We start from the raw sequence: 25,791 nt of genomic DNA, 5'->3' as shown, positions 1-25,791 counted from the left end.
TAGAACATAGCCTTAAGAATTTTGGATGAGCTGAAATGTTCAGAGGGTGAAGAATGGGGACCTGGCTAAAAGTGTGGATTTAGAGAAGTTTGAAAGTGACAAAGGGATGGGTGAGTGTTTCAGAGGCAGATGGATTGAGGTAGTGAAGGAGGCGACAGGTGTTATGGAAGTAGAAGTTGATGCTCTGCTGATATCCTTTCCGTAAGGACCAACAAGTGGAGACTGCAGAGTGCTGCTGAGTTCTCAGGAAGAGTCAAAAGCGGTGGCCTCAGGTTGATTTCCTCCTGGAGATGAACTATAGCTTTGACACTAATTATCCCTTTGTAAGAAGAAAACACTAATTTATTACGTGAATCACAGTAGGATTTGTACAAATACTGTTACAGTAATCTTGGTGCTTGATTAATGGTGCAACCCACCCCGAGCTGCAGCGCAGTAAGGATGAGAAACTTTGGCCTGGCTCATTGCTGTGGTGACACATGTTGACAGTGTAATGCATGGTCTCACAACACAGTTCCCTTATAGTCAGTTCATAAAACTTTTATCTGTGCACTTTTTTTTTTAACAACCCAAACTGTAAAAGTGTTTGGGGAAGGCATTAATAAATGTCTTTACCTCTTGTTTTAAATGAAATCAACATTATAAATGTTGTTTGATAGCAAATGTTTAGAGAGTTAAACCTGTTTCCCAGCAGTTCTCAAAGATAACAGCTTGAAAAGCATAGAGAAGTGTTGTTAAGCTTTCCAAGGCATCCTGTCATTAGTTCTGAAAGGTGGACAGTTGCCTAGTAACAGAATAATTGGTGCCTGTAGATACAGTGCTATGCAACTAAATTGGACTTTGTTTTTGATCGTGTGAAAGAGAAGCTGACTTGAACTCAAATGTGGGGGGAAAGGATACTAGCCTGGATTTGTCATTGTCATAATGGCAAAATTCAGAGCTCACTGTAACTACTGTTTCAAACTGACAGCAACTTTTGGTGCTGCACATAGTTAAATGTGGAAATCTGGAATTTTCTGTCAGTGATGCCTTGCTCCACCATGGTGCGCTGCTGCTGTTTTCGCACACACAATCAGCCCGACTTCAGTGGTTTGATGTGAACTTCTTCCCCCCAATCTCGCCAGAAAATGTTAAGCCTTACTGAATATTGTTAATGGTTTGCTCCCTTTAATAATTGTCTCTCTCTCCTCCCTCCTTTAAATCTGCAATCATCATCTCTCTCAAAAAAAAAACAACCCTTGACCCACCCCCCATCCCCCGTCCTTCCAAACTACGTCCCCATCTCCAACCTCCCTTAAGTCCTTGAGCATGTTGTCGCCTCCCAAATCCGTTCTGATCTTTCCCGAGCTGCTGTGATTGACCTACTTCAATCTGCCCCTGCTGCGGTACTGAAAAATGCTCTTATCAAAGTCACAAATGACTGAAGGTAAACAATCCCTCCTTATCCTTCTTGACCTGTCCACAGCCTTTGAAACAGTTGACCACTCTTCCAATGCCTCACCACTGTCGTCCAACTGTGGTACAGCCCTCACCTGGTTCCATTTCTATCTATGCAATGGTAGTGGAGTATCACTTGCAGTGGCGTCTCTTGTTCCTGCACAGTTAACTCTGTTGTCCCCAAGGTTCTGTCTTTGGCCTCTGCATTTTTCTCACCCACATGCTACCATTGGCTACAACATCATCCAAAAGTAGAGTTAGTTTTCAGGTGTTGTCACAATCCCAGCTAAGGTTAACCCTGGACAAGCCTGATCCCAGGTTGGAACCCAATTTGATAATTCCTAATTTTTATTTGTTTGTTTAGATACGTGGAGAGCAGCTACTGAAGTCACAGGAGTCAGCTGATGAACTTATAACAAAAGAATAAAACATTTTTTCAACAAGAAAAGATGAACTATATTACAATACTCCTTTACTTACAACTATACCTTTACAGATATATACAGATTTATAAGGATAACACAAGTTACAAAAGCTGTCTTATACTCATGTTCACAGTGAATATACACAGCCCATGTAAACCAGTAGTTACCCTGTGGTCAGACACACCACACTATGAAACCAAGTGATAGATGCCACCTCAACCAGATCATATGGATCTCTCCAACTCCCAGATGCTTGTCACACTGTGAGCCAACCGGTCTCACTGTACTCCATCTTTCACACAAGGGTTTCCACTCTCCAAGACCTCGCCTTGGAACCTTCTCCCAAACTGATGCTTTTTCTCAGATACCTTCCACAAGAGCACATCTCCAGGGTTTCGAACCTTTTCCAGGTTCCTGTCCGCCCTTGGACTAGAAGGTCTGCTTGGGACTTCCCCTGTTTCTGTCTTACTCCTTTGGCCTTGGGACCTTTTTGGTTCTTTTGGGAAATCTGCAGCTCCCTCTCCCAGTGTCCAGTCTCTCTGGGGTCTTGGCTTTAAGCTGAACTTAAAACTTCCATTTCTTTAGTTTTGCTGTGTGTGTTTGTGAGTGGGACCTGTCTCTCTGGACCCCTGTTGCTAGGCAACAGCCCAATTCTTCCCCCTTGTTTGTTTACCTTAGCTGTAACAGTTGTAAAAAAAACCTCATTAGAAATGCAGGCATCTTTTTAAAGTGAAACCAAAACTCATTTGACCTTAACATACAGATACAGAAATACAAATCAAACATAAACTTTAAAGATAAAACTCATTCCTAACATATACAAATACCAATATAACTTAAACTTTCCCTATTTTCTAACAGTGTACACTGATGACACCCAACTCTACCTCACCACCACATCTCTCAACTCCTCCACTATCACTAAATTATCAGGCTGCTTATCTGATGAGCAGAAATTCCTTCCTGTTAAATATTTGGAAGACTGGAGCCATTGTTTTTGGTCCCTGTTCCAACTCCAGATTTCATCCATCTCCCTTCCCTGTATACAGAGTGAGATTAACCAAGTCTGTTTGTTACCTTGGTGCCATGCTTAACCCTAAGGTAAATTTCTGACCAGATATTTGTGCCATCACTAAGCTCACCTATTTCCACCTCTGTAATATCACCTGACTTTGCCCCTGTCTCTGCTCATCTGCTGCTGAAACCCTCATTCATGCCTTTTTTATCTCTGCACTTGACTATTCTAATACGCTTATGGCTGGCCATCCATATTCTATTCTCTAAACTTGAGGTCATCCAAAACTCTGTGTCTTAACTTGCAGCGAGTCCTGCTCGCCTGTCACCCCTGAGCTTGCTGACCTACATTGACTCCTATTACAAAATATCTTGATCTTAAAATTATTCATCCTAGTTTTCAAACCCCACCACCCCCCCACCCCCGGCCACGGTCTTGTCATTCCCTATCTCTAAAGTCCTCTGGGTGCACAAGTCTCAGATATCTGTGCTCATCTAATCTTAGACTCTTGAGCATCTCAGATTTTAATCGCTCTACCGATATCAAGTCTCAGATATCTGTGCTCATCTAATCTTAGACTCTTGAGCATCTCAGATTTTAATCGCTCCACTAGTTTCCTAGACCCTAAGCTCTGAAATTCCCTCCCTGCACCCCTCTGCCCCTCTTTTCTTCTTTAAGACGCTTCTTAAAAACTACATACCTCTTGGTCATCCGACCTTTTGTGGTATGGTGCCATATCCTGTTTCATGATGCTCATGTGATAGTGGCTGAAGGTTTGCCATGTACTGGACGTGATGCACCCCAATTTTAGTGTGTTTAGAGGGAGCCTTGACCGGGTTCATATGATATCATTTTCTTTCTACATTGGCCATATGGTTTTACTTTTTTGTTTCCTTTGTTCCAAGAGACTGACTGATGGGGTAGATTGATAACGTATCAAGCAGAGCCATATATGGTTGGATGGGCCACAAGGTCTCTTGCTTTCCTATATATGTTTGTATGTAACTGCACAGTGTACTTCATAGTGTAAGCATTATCACATGGCTAAAAAGCTGAAATGTCCTCAGCTTTTTAAGGATGCAGATGGCACTGAGGCATGGAGACAACATTTTTAAGGCATATTTATTCACATGTTTTCTTTCACTTACACGCTTTCTCTCATGCTCACACGGTCTCACTCATACACATGCACTCTTTCAGTTTACTGTAATCAAATTCACATATCTTCCCTTCAGTTATGTTACAATATGGCAGGTAGTAATTGTCAGGCTGACCAAATCCCAAAGGGAAACTTGGCCAAGCTATCGTAACGATTCGCAATTTGTATTTTTATTGCGCGAAGGTATGTGCACTGAAGTCAGAAGTAAAGAATCCACTACCACTTTTGGAAATGTTAAATATTAAATTAAAACAATTATTATCTATAAAGAAAACTTAAACACAAGATTACAACTGCACCATTAAATTTAGACACCCTTTTTTCGGGCAACAGTCCAAATAGATTCTTAATGTATAAAAGATTCAGCAATATTATCGCAAAGTACCCACTGTTGCTATAAGGGAACTCACTCCCTCTCACTCGACAATGGAAATCCAAGGCTTTTAACAAAACCTTGCTTTCTGGAACAAACAAGCACCTCTCTTGGGTGGCTAGAGGCTACTTTTCACAGGTCTGTCTTTGCATAGCCCACTTTTCAAAATCTCACATGGCCACTCACCATACAGCTTTCAATCTTTGCTTTAAATATATTTTCTCCCATTTTGATCTTTACATTCATTATTCTAAACTTTCTTTGGAAGTTACCTTTCCCAGAATATAAAAGATCTTTCATGTTGTCATTATGGCCAGCACTTTGGAGGGAAAAAGAAACTTAATAACTTTGCCTTACTTATTTACGATTTTTTTAGTTGTAAAACTTCCTATTATGTCTCTTTTGAAATTCAAATAGCTAACAATTCACTCCTCATTTTTCTCCTCATGCAAATTCCCATTCATGCTGTATCTACTGGGATCTCATCTTAGCCTGCCCATCTCCATTTCAAAATGCCGGCTCTTACACCTAGTCCCTTTTATGATTTAAACCTTGCAGTCTGACTCTCTTCAGTTTAATTAAATTAGACACACGTGCATGCGTGCACACATACCTCACAAGTCTGCTTCAGTATCCCACGGTAATATTAGGAAAAAATGGATATTCTCTTTACAATTACTATGTTGTGTTTTACACTATTAGTTTTCAGCTTTTTATATAAGCTACAAATATTAAGTTTCCCAGGGATCTCTGTTTGTTATTGCATATGCAATGCCCCTGATTATTAAATAGCAAATTCTTTAAAAAAAAATCGGCAAATTCTCTAACTTGGCTTGCTGTTAATATAAAACCTTTTGTTTGTAAACTGTATGCAGTTACCCTAGCCATAGAACGAAATAACGAACTTGCACCTGTGTAACACAATTTTCATATGCAACGAAGCACTACGTAGCTAAAGAAGCATGTACTAATATTAAAGCTTTATTTTTTCCATTTACAGAAATCTTGTTAAGAAATATGGTCCCAAACGTTCCAGCAAAGATGAAGAACCCAGGTAAGCACCAGACTAAGAACAAGCTTAACAATGAGTACTTTTGTAAAAAAAAAATTGTTGAACAGAAATATATGAAGCCCATTTAAGATTAAGTCATGGTCCTTGGAATGCTCAATAAAAGCCAAACATATTTCCACAGAGCAGAGGCAGAAAATGTTTGACGCAATCATTCTAGCTTGCTTTACCTCCTCTTTGGGAGCAATTAGTTTGATTATCTCTTGACTGGGGAAATGCAGATTTGAAGAAGAAAAGCCCTGAGAAATAAGATTTTAAAAGAGAGCAATTGAGCTGTACTGATGGGCATATATTTTATGATTAAACCTCTTGATCTGAACCCAGTATTTGGCCCAAGCCTGTTATGTGGAATGAAACATAAGATAGTAATTAAAGGGAAGATATGTGAATTTTATTATGGTAAACTGAAAGAACTCACCAAGGCTCTTTCGATAGCACCTTCCAAACATGCAACCTGTACCATCTAGAAGAACAGATGCATGAGAACACCGCCATCTGCATGTACCCCTTCAAGTTGTACACTATCCTGACTTGGAACTATATCACTGTTCTTTCATTGTTGCTGGGCCAAAATTCTGAAACTCCCTTCTTAACACCAAGTGGACTGCAGCGATTCAAGGCAGCGGCTTATCACCACTTTCCCGAGGGCAATTAGGGATGGGCAGTAAATGCTGGCTTAGCCAGCGATGCCCACATCCCATGAGCAAATATTTTTTAAAACTTACACATCTTTAGATTTGAAAGCACGAAAGCAAAGCACATTTAGATTTTATAAATTGTCTTAATTTTGCTGGCAGTTTCCTTTTTAAGGATGCTAACTCTTGCTGGGTTACAGTTCCATGAGCAGCCCTCAGTACCTCATCCAAATGACACTTCTTGTGTGAATCAGCAATGTGCGTTAACCTCATCCTGTTTTCTTTCACCTGATGCCTGTACTACGCTTTCCAGCAACTTAGCAGTCAGCATCAAGAATACTGGCTGATGTATTCCAAGCAACCGAGAGGACACTGTGACGGATAGTTGCCCATCAGGTACAATCCTGGGCTAGATTCACACCCATACAAAAATAAGTGGTCTTCTGGCCTGTAACTCAGTACTTGCTGGGTAATGCTTGATTGGGAACCTTTTAAACTTACTAAATTAAAGCTATTTACTTGATCAAAATTCTAGGAAGAATTACATTTTAAAAGAGGTAGTTGCCAGTTAAAAAGGGAAAGGTTGGTGATTTGTGACTTATCTGGAAATAAACTTATATTTTTAACTGATCAATTCCACAGAGTCTCATTGCCACTATATTTCTCCTAATTAAAATCAAACCAAGATGAATCTATGCCGATAAGTGTGCTGACTTTTAAATGTTCTTTTCAAATACAGCATGATTGTGCTGTGTTTTTATACGCATTTATATGGAAAAGTAGCCACTTTAGTAGGTTAGAGAGTTATGAAGGGAAATAATTTTTTTAAATGCTATCGCAAAGCTTGATTCTTTTAACACAGTTTTTAGAGAAAATAAAATGCAGTATTGTCCTTGTTACAATTGTTCTAAGAAGCTAAGTAAATGTAACAAAATGGCAGCACATTTGTGATGTAAATACATCCCTCATCTCCATCAGCTTGAGGTTTTGTCTTTACATGTTTTCTTTTTGCTAACTTTTCAGAAAGTTTAAAATGTGGCAAAGGTTTGGAAATTAACAATTGCGGATGCACCACATGTAGGCTTCATTTTCTTAAAAACTGAATTGATTGCTCAATAAACATTTTTATAAGGCAATTGTGGTGCATTTTCTCACTTTCCCATTCTCATCAAACTGCAGACTCTGGTGGATCAATAAGCTGGAGATCTTCCCCAGCCTTGCAACATTGCTGCTTTGACACTGGCTGCCTTGAGATGCATGCAACTTTCTTCTTAATGGCATTATTATATGGATAATGATAAATATGAACCATTGGCACTGTTAGACCTCAAAGTAGTGTGTCATTATTTGGCATGGCTTAAAGTTAATTAATCTTAACTGTCATATTTGTTTTGTGCATGTCATTGTACTATTTTATTTAACTTTGAGTGGATCTTAAAGATATGCCAGAATCTTTGGTCTGAATCTTTCATTCAGGGTCGGAAGCCTTATTTCTAACCCTGAAGAAAGAAAAAAATACACGCTTCCTCCAGTGTTTCAGGGCAGTCTTCCAATGGAGGATCCTGCAGAACTGACTCTGTGCAGGAATCCTCGGGGGGAGCAGCGCAGAGAATCTGCGCAGAAACCATGTCTCCTTTTTATGTCATAGCCAATGAGTAAAGTGTTTAAATGTCCCTTCTTTGAAAAGCCATGGAAAGAAGGTCGGTGTTTAAGGGAGTGGAATTGTTAAGGCGAAGGGCTAGGATAGGTAAGGTGAGTGAGGGGTGTTGGGTAATGTAAGCAGGTGAGGGTAAAGGTTGATAAGTGGGTGAGGTCAGGTTGGGATGGAGGGGGAGATTCAGGGCTAGTCAGGTCGGGTTGAGGGATTGGTTGGGCTAGTTAGGGTAGGTCAAAGGGTAGTCGGAGTTGGGTGGTGGGCCTAGTCAGGTTGGGTCGAGGTTAGTTTGGTGGTTAGGGAGGTAGTTGTAGGGTTGAGGGCTAGTTAGGTCGATTTGTGGATTTGGGGGGTGGGGGGCAGTCGGGTGGCCAGTGAGGTGAGTCAGAGGGTCAGGGAGGAGTTGGGCAATGGTGACTGTTTGTTTCGGTGGTGGTCAGTGTGAGTGATTGGGGGTTCCGTTGTATCGTTACCTAGGTGTTAGACCAGGTTTTAATCTCTAACATTTCCTGGGGAACTATTCTGGTTAGTAAATGGTAACGTCCGAAGCCTCTAGCTTACACCCTGGCTCTTTCCCATTGCCTTGCCCCTTGGCCATTTTGGGTAGGAAATCAACTTGAAGTGATGGAGAATTGCATTTGGGGTGGGTGGGGTGGGGGGGGGGGCATCCCACTGATATCAGGTAATTGGTAGAAATGGCTGTATCTATTATTTTGACCAAGCTGGTTAGCTGTCCTGCTACCTCATCATTATGTAGCTTGATGTCAGAATTAGTTTGATAAGCACTGTGGGATATTTCACTTCACTTGGTTAAAGGTACTAGATAAATGCTACTTGTTGTTTTTTCCTCTCTTTTTGTCTCACTGGTTAGATGATAGGTTCTTGAGTGCGTGCATAACTAGGATTTCTTTCCCTAGTTTGTGTTAGACATTCAAGTTGTGCATTTGGAGTTTAAGGAAGGTATTTTTTAGAGTGGGAGTGGAGGTGGGTGGATGATGAAAATACCAGAGGCAGACAACGTGCTGGTTTCCTGTCATTGTTCCTGCTGTCAGGGTGTTTTGTCAGGATGGAGGAAGGCTGAACCTGATAACATGGCCGATCCCTTAAGCCAATCAAGGGATCTCACATTTCCTGGGGAACTATTCTGGTAAGCAAATGGTAACTGTCCAAAGCCTCCAACTCAGATAGCTCAGAGTTAAAGTGCTCACTGAGATTTGAGGAGGGCAGCAGAGAGGGATGAGGGACAGGAAGGCAAGGGAGGCCACACCCTCACTGTAGGCTGTACTGCTGAACTCTGAACTGCCTGGTCACGATGGAGAGCCAATGACACAGGAGACTATGGGCTGAATTTTATGGGCTACCCATAGGCGGAAAAACAGATGGTTACACCATAAATTAGTGCCCCATACCCTTGGTCCACTCCTCTGTCCCCTCCACGATTTTACAGTTGGCTGGGTTACCAGCCCAAGGCCCAATTTGATGCCCTTGAGTTTAAAATTAATGCCCAATTCAGGGCCTCATCCTGTCACTGCTCTGAGGTAACAGTTGGTGGGAAAGGTCTGCACCCATTGTGTAGCTGGCTAAGTGGAGATGGATTCACTCCTGAAATTTACAGTGCGTAAGGGAAGCCCACCCTCAATGTAAAATCCAGCTCAATGATTCTCCAGGCAGATGGTCACAGATTTGTCTCACCGTGGAAGAGCTCTCATCTTGCAGTGCTGCATGCCATGTTTTGCCAGAAACCATCAAAGCCTCTGTTGACGTGAACTTCTTTGCCTCTGACTCCTTTCAAGTATCAGCTGTGGATTTTGGTGACATCCCGCAAATGGCTGCACACCACTGCATCATACAGGTCACTGATGCTCCATTTGCCAGAGCTGGGCAGTACATTCAGTTCCAGCCATGTGGGGCCTCGCTTCCATCTCTAGATTCTCCCTGATGCAGGGCATCATTGATTGCACCAGAGGGTGATTTACTTGCTCCAGCAAGTAAATCTCTCAAACAGCAGCCACAGTAATGACTGCCTTGGTGGGTTTAAACTGGGCTCGCTCTCTGTCACTCCTACCTCGTTCCCGCCCTTGCACCTGCTAATTGGGTGCCCAACATGCTCTTTAGCCAGTTAACAATCCATGCCATCAAAATCGGCACCAATGACTGCTTCCCCTGGGATGGGATCTCAGGACCTGGAAGCAGTTCCAACGTCCATTTCTCAACCCTGGAAGAAAGGTCAGATCTTACAAATCACATTCTACAATCATGATGGTGCTACAGATAGCATCATGGGAAAGATGCTATCAAGGGCTTTGTACTTTTTTTCCACTTTGACTCTATGCCTGTATATGTCATATATATTTTGACTTTGTTGTGTGTGAGGTTTGTGTCACATTTGCCATGTTGAAGTATTGGCTTTTGATGCATCAACTCTTTGATGTAAGACCTCTCTAATGCTAGCACTTGAGATTATGGGGGTTTTTTCTTTGCAAATTGGATGCAAATTTTGATAAAGCAGAGTATATAAATGTACATTAGATTACATTGTACTCCATCACCAGTTTAGCCCTGAAGCAAATTTTGTAAGTTTAACATATCCATGGCACTGTGACTTTCATTTTCTTCCGTTGAATCTTAGGCTTTTATCTTGGCATCTTTCAGTATTCTGTGATGCTGGCTATTTGTGATGTGCATTTATATAGTTTGAACACCATGTATCAGTGACTATTTCCTTGATTGTCTAGAGTCAATGGTTATTTTTTTTCAGGAAGACCTCCTATATTGATTAAAAATTGTATGCACATGGATCTCATTAACTAAGTAGACTGTTAAATGTGATTGGTTTATTGCCGTCCTTATCAATTGTTGGCACAGTGTCTCCTCTCATGAATGTTTTGTTTAATTCTTTGAGGTTGATGCATATGCAAACCTGATTAAAATCTATCTTGTCATACATTATTACAGACTTAGACCATGGTTTTGATTCTATGACCATTTCAGTTGCGCACACTAACTGCTAGGTATGTTCTAGTTGTGTACATTGAGTGTTACTTCCAGATCATCTTCATTTTGAAGTCACCTAGCATGTGACAAAATTATCAGTCACGTATTTGAGTATATTGAGTACAATATTGTGTATTGGTTTGTTCTCATACCTGTTACCAGGCCTTTTGCTATACGAATTCTTATCAAGAATCATAATGTCATGGTTTACCATTTGAAATAGCGAAATATACTTTGACGATAGTGTTTTTATCGTCCACAATTTTGCATTAAATGAATTATATCAGTTATATGCACGATGGCTTGAATGCTTTGTTCTTGAGCTACATTTTCTTGTACTGGTCCTGTGTCATGACATTAACTTAGTTTTCCGCTCAATACTGGAAATTGATTTTATGATATGCTCCATTTTGTCTATGCATTTTTAGATGTAACTTACAGCAATCATGGATTGCATGCTTTCAGTAATGACATTTGCTGCTTTATAGTTTTTGATGTATCTGCACCATTGCCATCTCCTAATGGTAGATTTGCATTTAACTGCAACTTCATTCATGGTCTACCAGGAATTAACACTAACCAGAAGTGCAAGAGCAAAATACTGTGAATGCTGGAAGTCTGTATCAGAAATAGAAAATGCTGAGGGTACTCAGGCCTGGCAGCTTCTATGGAGAGAGAAACATAGATAACATTTCAGATTGATGTTAACTCTGCCTCTCACCACAGATGCTGCCAGACTTGCTGAGTATTTCTAGCATTTTCTGTTTTTATTTAGGAATTTCCATTGCTAATTTGCCTCTGATCGTTTCTTCTTTCAACACAAACCATCAGTACTCCCTGCATTCAGCTACTCGAAATGCTCTGCAGGCTTTCTCTGAATGCTGTTAGCTTTCATTAGACTTTTATCCTTTCATCTTATCATTTTTTAAAATAAATTTCCTATTAGCTTTCTTCTTTCTATAAAAATAATTTTTGCATTCATCTGTCAGGTTGAATAATGCCAGAATACCTGTGCTTAATTACCCATAAGGAAATTTACTTGTTTAATTTAATCACCTTCAGATAGCCCTGATGCAGTTCTATAATGTTTCAATCTCTCTCCCAACTTGCCCATTCTTCTGACATGGAATAATTAAATTTCACTAGAGGAACTACAGTAATATAGATCTTTAATTTAGCTTGACTTAACTCACTTGGAAACATTTTTATAATGTTTTCATCCGCAGTACAGGTGATTGTTCTTAATTTATTCTTGGGATGAGTGTGTCACTGGCAAGGCCAGCATTTATTTTCCCCTCTAATTGCCCTTGAGAAAATGGTAGTGAGCTGTCTTGAACTGCTGCAGTCCTAATGGTGTAGATATTTCCACGGTGCTTTTAGGCAGGAAGTTCCAGGATTTTGACCCAGTGACTGTGGGGATGGTGATACAGTTCCAAATGATTTAGTTCCAAGTCACAGAAAACCAGTAAAGCTACTAGACCACAGCGAATATAGATTCTTAGAGATTTGTTGCAAATCTCCACAAAATCTCACATATACTACCTTGATTATAATTGCATGAGTACATGCCAACCTACAAAACTCTAAAAAGCAACAGTTTATTTTAAAGAAAGCTGACTTGGTTCTAAAAATGCTGACAATTTAAAAAAAAAAACAACTGACAGCTGTCATGACTATCCTAATAAAGGCCTCTGACCAAGGCAACCAATTTTTTTTGTTTATTTTTCCATGGAATGTGGGCATTGCTGGCAAGGCCAGCATTGGTTGCCTATCCCTAATTGCCCTTGAACTGAGTGGCTTGCTAGGCCATTTCAGAGGGCAGTTAAGAGTCAGCCACATTGTTGTGCATTTGGAGTCACATGTAGGCCAGACCAGGTAAGGACAGCAGATTTTCTTTCTAAAGGACATTAGTGAACAAGATGGGTTTTTACAACAATTGGATAGTTTCATAGTCACCATTTACTGACACTAGCTTTTAAATTCTAGATTTTATCGTTGGAATTTAAATTCCACTAGTGACCATGATGCAGTTTGAACCCAAGCCCCCAGGGCATTAGCCTGGGCCTCTGGATTACTGGTCCAGTGACATTGCCACTATGCCACCATCTCCCCCAAATAATTAATTTTTTTTAAAAAAATTGAATTTCAAGAATTCTTTCATAAAAACTAAAAACCTTGTGGAGGTCTAATAGAAATAATTAGTTTTAATGGGTGTGCACATAAGTTAAGCTGTGGCTAGACGATAGAAGAACTACATTGCATTTGTATAGCAGCTTTCACAATAACGAGATGTCCTTGTAGTTTTCAGGCAACTGTAATTTTGAAGTCTAGTAATTGAAACATGGAGAAACCCAGTAGCCAATTTGCATAGAAGCAAGATCCCAGAAAAGAAATTAAATAATTGAGCTCCCCAGCGTTGGATTGGGGGTATACCCCAAAGTTGCACTGGGGAATCCCTCTTAGAACTTCACAGGTAAGGGTTTGCATGGCAGTTGGCCAGAAGCACAAATTTCTTCTGAACAATTGCCCAGCTCTGGGAACCATTGGAAAATCCGATTTAAATTGCAAACTTCCGATGGTCCCGACAGGGTTGCACAAACAATTACTCAGAAAAGTTAGAATTAAAACCTCCCCTACTTCTGTGTAACTATTATAAAGATCCAGATGGACACAGCCCCCCCGCCATACTCTTACCCACCCATCCCCTGAGCCCGCTATGGTATTCCCCAACCCTCATTGGATTTCCCACCCGCATGGGACGACTCCTCCCTACTGCGTGTCCAGCGCGCGCAACCCCCTGACCTCTGACCCATCACTGACCTCTAACCCACCACCACCCCAATCTCTGACCTCTAACCTACCCCCACCCCAACCCCTGACCCACTCCCCAGTCCTAGTGCTGTAAAAAAGGGGCCGTGTCCTCCAATTTGAAAGAGCTGACTTTCGACTCTGGGCCTTGAGGACGAGCTGCGCTGCCTGGATTTTGCCTGCACTGAGTCAGAAGGTACAGAAGAAAATCCATTAAAGTAATTGGTTACGGGTGGCAATCCGACGCTGATTGTCACTCTGAGGAAGTTACGGCTCTTTGATTTGCCTTTATTTGATTTGTTTTAGTTATGTTGTTTGACGAATAAATATTGGCCAGGGTACGGATAGAACTCGTCTGCTCTTCTCTAACTAGTGTCACAGGGTCTTCTGGGAGGGCATTTGGGACCTTGGTTTAATGTATTATTCCAACGATGGTGGTGCCTTTAATCCAGTGATTCCTCAGTACTGTGGTGTTAGCCTAGGATATGCACTCATGTCACTGGAGTAGGACTTGAACCTGTGGACCTTTCGACTCAAGCTGCCCGCTTTACACTGTTCAGTTTTTGTCCTATAAGTGGCAGAAAATTATGAAGTAGGTTTTTGCAGTGGATTTGAAAATTTTTGTTAGGGTTAGGGTGTCCTGATGGTATAAAATGCTTCCAGTAGGGGTATGAAGTCATGCTTTCCAGAAGAGTTTGAATTTTGACATCTCTGGTGCATCTTTCAACATTGTGAAAGGTGTGATTTGGAGGCAAAAGAAATTCTGCTTCAACAGTTGGCATCCACATTTGTGCCTATGTGAAATATTTTGGAAATTTTTCTACGTTAAAGGAACTGTATAAATGCAAGTTTTCGTACTCACATGAAAAAATAACAATGAAATATGAATATAAGAACAGAAATCTGCACAAAGCATTTATCAATACAAGGAATTGCAGAGCTTGTGTATAATCTCATTGCAATTCTTTGTGCCTCAAATGAGCGTTTATGAAATAGGGGGGTGTTGGTATCTGGCCCATGCTGGAGCAGACTGGTCGAGTTATTAGCAGCCTTAAACATATCTGTCCTGATTGCTGATCGAAACTGTTGAATCACTTTATCCCAGAGTTTGTAGGCTCTGAGTCGCAACATTTAAGAGCCTATGTCTGCCTTTGGCTTCTTTGTCCAGACTAAACAAAGTCCTGTATCTATATCTGGTTTGTTAGTCTAGGCTAAATTGGCCTTCATATCTCTTCCACTTGGCTCCTCAGTTTAAGAATTTGGCTGGGTTCCCTCCTTTAAAAGAAAGGAATATTTGTACTGCACCATTTTTTAGTTGAATGCTTTTAGTGAAGGATACACAAGCCAGCTTCGTCTTTTTGCCAGATCATGAGTCAGTTATCAAATTAATTTGAAAGCAGCTTCATTTGGAAGAGTTGGCTCTCTGCGCCACGTGATTACAATAGTCTCTGAAAGGAAGAAAGGTTTGTTGGGTTTCTTACAGCATTGCTCCCCTGTGCTGTTTATTTAATAGACTGGGCCAGAAATTTGTAGAAAGTTTTGCTCTTCAAATGATGTATAAGTATTGCAAAGTATTATTCCTTTGTAAAATTTCTAGCAATTTGTAGAGTAATCAGATGGATGATTCATGCCACTCCACTGTGAACTTACATAAGGACATATGAATTAAGAGCAAGAGTCGGCCACTCAGCCCCTCAAGCCTGCTCCGCCATTCAATAAGATCATGGCTGATCTAATTTTAACCTCAGCTTCCCATTCCCACCTACCCTGATAACTTTTCACCCCCTTATCAAGAATTTATCTACTTCTGCTTTAAATATATTCAAAGACTCTTACTCAAAAGGTAGTTAAGGCAGAGAATTCCAAAGTTTCTCAACCCTCAGAAAATTTTTTTCCTCGTCTCTGTTGTAAATGGGTGACCCCTTATTTTTAAACAGTGGCTCCTAGTCCCACAAGAGGAAACACCCTTTCCACACCCACCCTGCCATACCCACTTTATCTTATGTTTCAATCAAGCCGCCTCTTACTCTTCTAAACTCCAGCGGATACAAGCCTAGCCTGTTCAGCCTTTCCTCATAACACAGCCTGCCCGTTCCAGTTGTTAATCTAGTAAACCTTCCTGAACTGCTTCCAATGCATTTGCATCTTTCCTTAAATAACGAGATGAATACTGTATATGGTATTCCAAATATGGTCTCACCATTGCCCTGTATAACAGAAGCATAACCTCCCCACTCTTGTATTCAATTCCCTTTGCAATAAACAATAACACTGTATTAACTTTGCTAATTACTTGCTGCACCCGCATACTAGCCTTTTGCGATTCATGCACTAGGACACCCAGATCCCTCTGCATCTCTGAGTTCTGCAGTGTCTCACTATTTAGATAACATGCTTTTTCATTCATCCTGTCAAAATGGGCAACCTCTCATTTTTGCACATTATACTCCATTTGCCAGATCTCCGCCTAATCATCAAACTTATCTATATCCTTTTGTAGCCTCCTTATGTCCTTTTCACAACTTACTTTCCTACCTATCTTTGTGTCATCTGCAAATTTGTCAGCTGAGCCATTGGTCCTTTCACCCACATCATTTATATAAATTGGAAAGAGTTGAGGCCCCAGCACTAACCCCAGTGGCACACCACTCATCACATCCTTCCAACCAGAAAATGACCCGTTTTTGCCTACTCTGTTTCCTGTTAGCTAGCCAATCTTCACTTATTTGTGTTGCTTTGAACTTAATGGTAATTGCGAAATTGAAGCCTAGAAATTTACAGCATAGAAATTTATAGCACAGAAAGAAGCCATTTGGCCCATCATGTCCACACCAGCTGACAAGTAGCCATCCAGCCTAACCCCACTTTACAGTTCTTCGTCTGTAACCTTGTAAGTTACGGCACTTCATGTGCATATCCAAGTACTTTTTAAGTGTTATGAGGGCTTCTGCCTTTACCACCCTTTCAAACAGTGAGCTTCAGATCACCACCACCACCATATTGGGTGAAAACATTTCCCCTCAAATCCCTTCTAAATCTCCTACCTCTTAACCAGGGAGCATAGATTTAGGGTATGGACCCGTCAACAAAGGGGAATAGGGACTACTTATCTGCTCTATCTAAACCACTCTCAATTTTATATACTTCAATTAGATGATCTCTTGGCCTTCTCTGTTCTAAAGAAAACAACTGTGGCTTATCCAACTAAAATTCCGTCAACATCCTCGTAAATATCCTCTGTACTCACTGTGCAATCATATCTTTCCTATAGTGGGGTGACCAAAAGTGCACACTGTACTTCAGCTTAAACCTAAATAATGTATTACACAACTCTTACATTCTATGCCTTGACTAATAAAGGCAAGTGTTCTGTTTGCTGGAATTGTGACAATACTAAGAGTTATTCTTCCCATAGCCATTTAGGGTTGATAATTAATGTCGTGGAGGATCCTGGGAATAATGTGATTTATGGTGTTGACTTGACATTTGCTTGGAATAATGGAACCAATGATGCTGTGGAGCCTGCCCAGTTAGTGAATTATTCCAAAATGATCTGTCTGGCTAGGCAGTCTTGCCATCCATACTCTTGTTGGTTTTGGAAGGCAATAATTTTCATGCAAAAGGATAATTCAGTTAAATGCAAATTGGATCGATTTCATTCAGAAATTAGCATTTTTGAAAAGAGAGAAACATGACTTGGTAAGTGTAGAATGCTTGGGCAGAAAAGGTTTTTAACCTACTGTTTTCAGAGTTCTCCTCCACTGGGATTTTGTGTGTCATTTCTGGGTCTGTTGTAATTTTATTGATAGAAGTTGATTGCTACGATTAGTCAACAGCTCCCTTATCATTGTATCATGCAACTATCAGGATGGTAGAAGGCAAACAAGATAGACATTAGCCCTTTGTCATGTCACAATTTCTAAGTCAGTGCAATAGCATACACACTGAGTGTTCTACCATTCTTGATCATGATGGATGAGGCCACTAGTTCTATACTTTGTGGGTCAAGAACATTTGTACATCTTGCACCATTACCTTGCCAATTACTCATTAATGTCACAAAAACCAAACAACAATTTCCAAATCACAACTGGGTTAGTGTTTTCAAATAAAAGCAGATAAGCTGAGGTAGGGATGGAGGCAGGATTTGTAATGGTTGTCGAAGGAGGTGGTCTTTGTGATGGAAAGGATTTGCACTTTGCTTTTCTGATAAAGTATCCCAACATTTATTATCTCAGTTACATTACTATTCTGTTATTTGAACACTGGCAGATTATTCCAACTGTTGTTGCTTTGTTGCCCAATTTTAAATGTGATTTCCCCATGGCTAATGCTTCTATTCCTGTATTAGCAATTTATGGAGACGTCAGTTAATTCAATAGAATATAGCAAGACATGCACCTTATTAACTAACAAAAGAATCAAAGTTGGACTAAATTGATTTTGACTTTTAATATTTCACACAACAAGATTAATCACTTTCTATACTCAGGAGAGCCATTTGATAATACTTCTGTATACTCTAATTCTAATTATTGCATTTTTTCTGCAGATTTACCTATTGTCAGTCCTTCTTTCAAGTTCTGAATGAGCTCAATGACTATGCAGGGCAGCGTGAAGTTGTTGCTGAAGAAATTGGCCACAGAGTTTATGGAGAGCTCATGAGGTACTCTCATGAGCTGAAAATGGAAAGGAAAGCAGTGAGTATCCCCTCATTTATGTTCTTAACATAATGTTCTTAACATGATGCAAAACTGATTGCAATGGGCAGATAAACTAATGTGAATTGTAGATGAAACCAACCTAAAGAACAGGCCATCCCAGACTGGGTATTGTGTAATGAGAAAGGAATAATTGGCAATCTAGTTGTGCAAGGCCCCTTGGGGATGAGCGACCATAATATGATAGAATTCTTCATCAAGATGGAGAGTGATGTAGTTGATTCTGAGACCAGGGTCCTGAACCTTAATAAAGGAAACTACGATGGTATCAGGCGCGAGTTGGCTATGATGGATTGGGAAACATTACTTAAAGGGTTAATGGCAGATAGGCAATGGCAAACGTTCAAAGAGTGCATGAGTGAACTGCAACAATTGTTTATTCCTGTCTGGCGCAAAAGTAAAACGGGAAAGGTGGCCAAACCACGGCTTACAAGGGAAATTAGATACAAGGAAGAGGCATACAAATTGGCCAGAAAAAACAACAAACCTGAGGATTGGGAGCAGTTTAGAATTCAGCAAAGGAGGATCAGGGGATTGATTAAGAAGGGGAAAATAGAGTATGAGAGTAAGCATGCAGGGAATATAAAAACTGACTGTAAAAGTTTCTATAGGTATATGAAGAGTAAAAGATTGGTGAAGACAAATGTAGTCAGAAATGGGAATTTATAACGGGGAACAAAGAAATGGCTGACCAAATAAATACATACTTTGGTTCTGTCTTCACAAAGGAGGACACTAATAACATACCAGAAATGTTGGGTAACACAGGGTTTAGTGAGAGGGAGGAACTGAAAGAAATCAGTATTAGTAGAGAAATTGATGGGATTGAAGGCTGATAAATCCTCAGGGCCTGATAATCTAAACCCCAGAGTACTTAAGGAAGCGGCCCTAGAAATAGTGGATGCATTGGTGGTCATCTTCCAAGATTCTATAGACTCTGGAACAGTTCCTACAGATTGGAGGGAGCTAATGTAATCCCACTATTTAAAAAGGGAGGTAGAGAGAAACCAGGGAATTATAGACCAGTCAGCCTGATGTCAGTAGTGGGGAAAATTCTAGAGTCCATTATAAAAGATTTAATAGCTGAGCATTTGGAAAACAGTGGCAGAACCGGACAGAGCATGGATTTATGGAAGGGAAATCATGCTTGACAAATCTACTGGAGTTTTTCGAGGATGTAACTAGTAGAATTGATGAGGGGGAGCCAGTGGATGTGGTTTATTTGGACTTTCAGAAATCTTTCGACAAAGTCCCACATACGAGATTAGCGTGTAAAATTAAATTGGGATTGGTGGTAGTGTATTGAGATGGATAAAAAACTGGTTGGCAGACAGGAAACAAAGAGTAGGAATAAATGGGTCTTTTTCTGAATGGCAGGCAGTGTCTAGTGGGGTACCACAGGGATTGGTGCTGGGACCCTAGCTATTCACAATATATATTAATGATTTTGATGAGGGAGCTAAATGTAATATCTCCAAATTTGCAGATGAGACAGCTGGGTGGGAGGGTGAGCTGGGAGGAGGATGCAGAGATGCTTCAGTGTGATTTGGACAAGCTGAGTGAGATGGCAGATGCAGTATAATGTGGATAAAAGTGAGGTTATCCACTTTGGTAGCAAAAACAGGAAGGCAAGTTATTATTTGAATGGCTATAAATTGAGAGAGGGGAATGTGCAACGAGACCTGGGTGTCCTTGTACACTAGTCGCTGAAGGTAAGCATGCAGGTGCAGCGGGCGGTAAAGAAGGCAAATGGTATGTTGGCCTTCATAGTGAGAGGATTCGAGTACAGGAGCAGGGATGTCTTGCTGCAATTACACAGGGCCTCGATGAGACCACAGCTGGAATATTGTGTGCAGTTTTGGTTGTCTTATCTGAGGAAGGATGTTCTTGCTATAGAGGGACTGCAGCAAAGGTTTACCAGACTGACTCCTGGGATGGCGGGACTGACCCATGTGGAAAGATTGAGTCAGTTAGGATTATATTCGCTGGAGTTCAGAAAAATGAGGGGGGATCTCATAGAAACCTATAAAATTCTAACAGGACTAGACAGGGTAGATGCAGGAAGGATGTTTCTGGTGGTGGCAGAGTCCAGAACCAGGGGTCACAGTCTGAGGATACTGGGTGGACCATTTAGGGCTCAAATGAGGAGAAATTTCTTCCCCCAGAGAGCCTGTGGAATTTGCTACCACAGAAAGTAGTTGAGGCCAAAACATTGTATGTTTTCAAGAAGGAGTTAGATATAGCTCTTGGGGTGAAAGGGATCAAAGGATATGGGGAGAAAGCGGGAGCAGGCTATTGAGTTGGATGATCAGCCATGATCATAATGAATGGCGGAGCAGCTCGAAGGGCTGAATGGCCTACTCCTGCTCCTATTTTCTATGCTTCTAAAGATGTATAAGTTGTCATGGATGATGGAGGCATGCATCCAAATTCATCTGTCTTGAAAGATCCTAATATCTCTGTTTGACCACCAAGTTATTTCTGAAATGCATTGAAGATATTTGTATCCAGTGCTCTATCTGGATCGCTCTTAATATTAACCTTATATTTGTCTTATTTCTAGTTTGAATCTGTGTTCTCTTGTCAATATAGGCAGCTGCTCCTGTTAAATGTAGGTGGCGCAAGTGTTGCGGACTGTATTGTGAAGATGAACACTATTGTATTCAGCTCCTGACACAATTAGTTCCCTCACCATCAATTCCATTCCCTTCCCTGGCCACAGCCCCAGCCCGAATAAGAATTTTTTCAACCTTGGGGACCTCGCTGACCCTGAGATGAACTTCTAAGCCAATATCCTCTCCATCATAGACTGCCCCCACTCCAGCCTCCATAACATTGCCATCTCCAGCTCTGACTCAAGATCAACTGCTACTGAAATATCTGCACATTGTTTAAAACTGACCTGATAATGTTCAGTGCCTGTCTGGCTGCTGTCTGACACCTGATCAATATGCAAAGCAGTTAACACAAGATCAAGATCAAGAGTTGGAGTTGTCAATACTATTGCAGTTTATTCTATTGAGATTTTTTTTTTAATTTAGTGGGCCTACTATATTAGGAGCAATCCTTTGACCTTGTGCTCAGACAGCAAGCAAGTACTGGCTCTGAATACTTGATTGATGTCCAGCAGGGTAGCTATTCTGATGGGTGTGGGAGACTTCTGTTTCCATTGTAAAGGGTGGGTCCGACTGTTTAGCCTTGGTTACAGCCCATCTGGAAAAGGTACTCAAGGTAAAATCATAAGAAAGGCAACAGGAAACCGCCTCAGATACTCTTCCTTGATAAATAGTTCAAGAATCTCAAGTGTGAAACTTCAATTAGAATCTGCCTTAAAGGGAAGAAATGATGGACAGACTATAATAGAAAATATCAGATCTCAATACTGCTCTTTCATTGGTGAATAATCCAAGGATAATGTGCATGGAATAGAATTAAAAATTAAATGAACAAATTTGTAATCTGATTGAAACTATAGACTGAAGCCCAATTTAATCAGATAGAAATGGGAAATGAGTTGCAACACAGGCATTGGTGTTAAGTAATTGTCTGATGTCGTGATTAAACAGTTAGAGCTTGCTTTTTTTTTTTTGCAGCACCTTCAAGAAGGACGTAAAGCCCAGCAGTATCTTGATACATGCTGGAAGCAGATGGATAATGTAAGTTTCAATTTTTTCTTTCTTCAAAACTGAATTTTGGAAAGAGCAAAGGCGCAGCTGCCATTGGTGCAGCTATTGAAATTAGGAGTTCTTAGAGGCCAGAATTAAAGGAGGGCAGATATCTTGGAGGGTTGTGGGGCTGAAGGTGATCACAGAGATATGGAAGGGTGAGGCCATGGAGGGTCCTGAAAACAAGGATGAGAATTTTAGCCTTGGTAAAGGATAAGATATAGGATTTAAAGCCTATCTCTAAGTTGATCAGAACATTAAGATTTGGCACAATTTCATTGAACTTAGGTGAGAGCTAGTTATATGGCGTTGGATTCGGGGCAAAGAGTTTTTTTTGCAGGAGATAAAGAAGACGGTTCTAATCTCCCATTTTCTCATGGAGTAAATTATGGCTAATTCATGACTCATTATGACACAGTCGATGGTAAAAGCTGAGTTGTTCAAATCCTAGAGGAAAACTTGAAACAACTGGCATAACCCATTTTTGCAATTTGTATGTTTTGAGATGCAGGCTTTGAATTCAGTAATAATAAGACCACCCCCAAGTCTCGAGGTTTTTTATAAAACTAAATTAAACGTTGATTAATACAAAGATTATAAACATGTATTACTACTGTAATAACTTCAAAAATCCACTAATTAATCTACACACAGATTTAAACAGACCCCTGGCAAAGCAAGCCCCTGGACAGTCACATTCAAAATGAGTTTCTTTCAGCTCTGGGTCCTTGTAGACTTGAGGCTTACAGGCTGGAGGCTTTAGATCTTAGAATCCCTCATTTTTTTTCCCAACAGCCTTCTCTTCCTTTATACATATTTTCCTCTTTGAATGCAAATTCTCATTGTCACTAACTTTAAATCTTCTAACAATAAAACCCTTTCATAATACCCACTTTACCAGTAAGCTTTAAACAAAATAAAAACATTGTTTCTGAGCTTCACCTGGTTAGATGTAATATTTCTCTCACTCTTTTGAATGGTCTGTTTAAAAATGTAAATGACCCCCTTTACACCTCACCTTCTATTTCCCTATGTTTATCTAATTACCATTTCAAATCTACTTCTCTTCTATACATTAAACCTTCTAGACCAGCTGGATTTAATCCTTTTAAGACACGCACACATTCATACATATACACACACACACACACACACACACACACACACACACACACACACACACACACACACACACACACATACACACACACACACACACACACACACACACACACACACACACACACACACACACACACACACACACAGACAGACACCATTAGACTCTATTTTAAAATAATTTCCAATAACGTTATAGTAATTTTTATATCTTCTTGACAGTGTTGGACAAGCAGTTTGGTAATGCAGATATCATCATACAGTAGTAGCTAGTGGTGATAAAAGACCTGGGCATTATTGGAATACATAGAGAAAATAACTGATTTCCTATGACTACTTTTGCTGAGGAGAAACATGCAAACGAGGAAAAGGAAGAGACAGAATGATACTTGGGTAATTTTACAGGGGGTGGTTAGAGAGGCATTAATGGATATGTGCTGCCATATTGGAGCAATTGGGATTGCATCCATGCAAATGTGTTCTTGCGGGGATAGACCATGGGGAGAGGCTTGGGGGAAGCTGGAGTGACTGAATACATTGAATTCCAGGGTGGTGTTGGAAGACAAAAGTGCTTAGCATTATATTAGTACCTTACATTTCTAGTTTTATAGAGAAAGGAAATTTGCACAATGTAGATGCAGGAAAATTAAATTTTTCAGATGACTGCATTGTTCAGATTAAAACAGCCACCAGGGCAAAGTTTGTTTTTAGATGAACCCTTAAACTATGCCCCCAGTTTGTCATTATTAGGCTTTTCTTACATAGAGTACAATGAAAGAAGAGCAATCCTTGCATAGATTATTGTAACTGATATGTTGTGAAATGATTTCTAATGCAAGCTCTTCAAGATGCAGAGAATACAGAATATCTATTGCTTAAAACTGAACGTGTGCTTTAGTATTTTTCTTCTAAATATAATGACTAGTGGCAGCTTAACATGTATAGAAAAGCTATTCATCTTACTTGATGTGCTAGCCTAAAAGGAAAGCTCTATACTGCCAAGTTAATGCTGTATTATTCAAATATAAAGTTTAAATGATGTCCATGCTTAGCCTCTTTAAAATAAGTCAAAAACTAATAATCCAAAGTATAATTGAAATGATTTAGCATTTTCTAATTGTTTTTTGAAAATCTGCAACATTTTTGAGTGAGTTTTTACATAGTTCTGGGTAAGCATTGATCTAATGGTTTTTCCAATAGATTCCATCTCTTGACCTGAAGTTTTGAATTGGAAGTGGTCATTAAATTTTGGTCGTCTTTTCTTTCAGAGTAAAAAAAAGTTTGAGAGAGAATGCAAGGAGACTGAAAAGGCACAAATGTGTTACGAGAAACTAGATTCTGACCATAATGCAACAAAAGCAGATGTTGAGAAGGTTAGAAATTTGTTGTGTTCTGCATATGTAGATTATTTTAAAACCTTTTCAAAGCTGGATTTTCCTCTGTGTACAGATTTGCCTGTTGTATTTATCAAATAATAGGATTACTTCAATAAAGAATGATGTGGGTTGGTGATTGATGCTTAGTGAATTTCTAAGAAGTAAGGTTAAAAATGTGCATTTAGTTCACGACAGTATTAAGAATGTTTCTTGCTTTGCTGAAGTTTTATGCAGAGGCAGGTTAATTGATCCTTAGAGTGTAGCACAAACATGTTAGAAACTTTGTCACTTCCTTTTGCGGTAGTATACCACATGCAATTGACATAATCATACTGTGTAAAACTATGTTTAGCACAAATAAGCACATAATTGTTTTTGAAATTCTATTCTTAACCTACAATTTTGTACAAAGGGAAAACTTTTTTCAATACTTTTTATAATGGAAGGTAAAAATCTAATGTATATTTTTTAGAGTAGTTTTGTGCTGACAAGAAGTCCCTCGATACAGTATCTCCTGTTTGTCAGCATCAACCACAGAAAGCTTGGAGGAATGGGTCCATTGCAAACAGATTTCCTCATCTGTGGAGTACCTGCCCCCTGGTTCAACTTGCATGCTGGTGTGAAGCCATACTTCTGCAATGGAGCTGAGCCAAATAATGCTGCATGAGAAATATAAGACGGTCTCTAAAGAAAAAAACTCTCTGTACACAAATGATGAGATTTTACCACAAATGCAATTAATGACACCTATCTTTTTCATTCATAAAAATTCTAAGCCCTTCCTTCCATGCATCTTCCTGTGCATCCCAATCCCAAACCTTGGCCCGAAGCTTGAAAACTGAGAAGCTTGCAGTCTCAACAAAGTAGCAGTTCTTATAAGATACAATTTTTGGCTCAGATGGGTCTTTATGGACTGCTTTTGGCCTGTGGGCCGCCTCTTGGATATCCCAACTTATATACCATTATATCAAAGTTGGGGCTTGGTAATTGGTGCCTTTGTATACAAAACTGTTACAGATATCATTTTATGGGCTGCCAAGAAGTACTCTGCTTGGCTCAGTTTTTTTCTGAAGACTGCTGATGAACATTGTCAATTGGAAAAATGCTATACCACTGCCCACTTAATCACTCAGCATAACAACAAGATAGAAGTGTGAAATGCCATACTCCATTCTTTGCAAAATCAAATCACATTGATTTCCTTAGTTAACATTTGATAGTGGATTAAGTATATTTTATTTTAATGTTTTTATCCTTTTTTTAAAAAAAAAATGCAGCCTAATTTAAGCATTCTGAGAGGCTGTGTTATGGTTCACCTAGTACCTTCACGTAATTGCAGTC

The 25,791-nt window shown here is 40.0% G+C and overlaps 1 protein-coding gene across 2 annotated transcripts in view; it reads left to right on the top strand.

Moving 5' to 3' along the window:
- fnbp1l (formin binding protein 1-like) overlaps nt 1-25,791 on the top strand; it is a 154,751-nt gene that overhangs the window by 92,024 nt on the left and 36,936 nt on the right. For both annotated transcript variants that reach the window (XM_041208280.1, XM_041208279.1), the window contains exons 3-6: nt 5,410-5,463; nt 18,122-18,269; nt 21,884-21,946; nt 24,343-24,447. In XM_041208280.1, coding sequence (XP_041064214.1) covers nt 5,410-5,463; nt 18,122-18,269; nt 21,884-21,946; nt 24,343-24,447 — 370 coding nt within the window. The remainder of the gene's footprint in view (nt 1-5,409; nt 5,464-18,121; nt 18,270-21,883; nt 21,947-24,342; nt 24,448-25,791) is intronic.

The sequence above is a fragment of the Carcharodon carcharias genome, chromosome 16 (genome assembly GCF_017639515.1).
Source record: "Carcharodon carcharias isolate sCarCar2 chromosome 16, sCarCar2.pri, whole genome shotgun sequence".
Taxonomy (NCBI): Eukaryota; Metazoa; Chordata; class Chondrichthyes; order Lamniformes; family Lamnidae; genus Carcharodon; species Carcharodon carcharias.
Note: the sequence above shows the minus strand (reverse complement) of the source record. Positions and strands in the feature narration are given on the sequence as shown.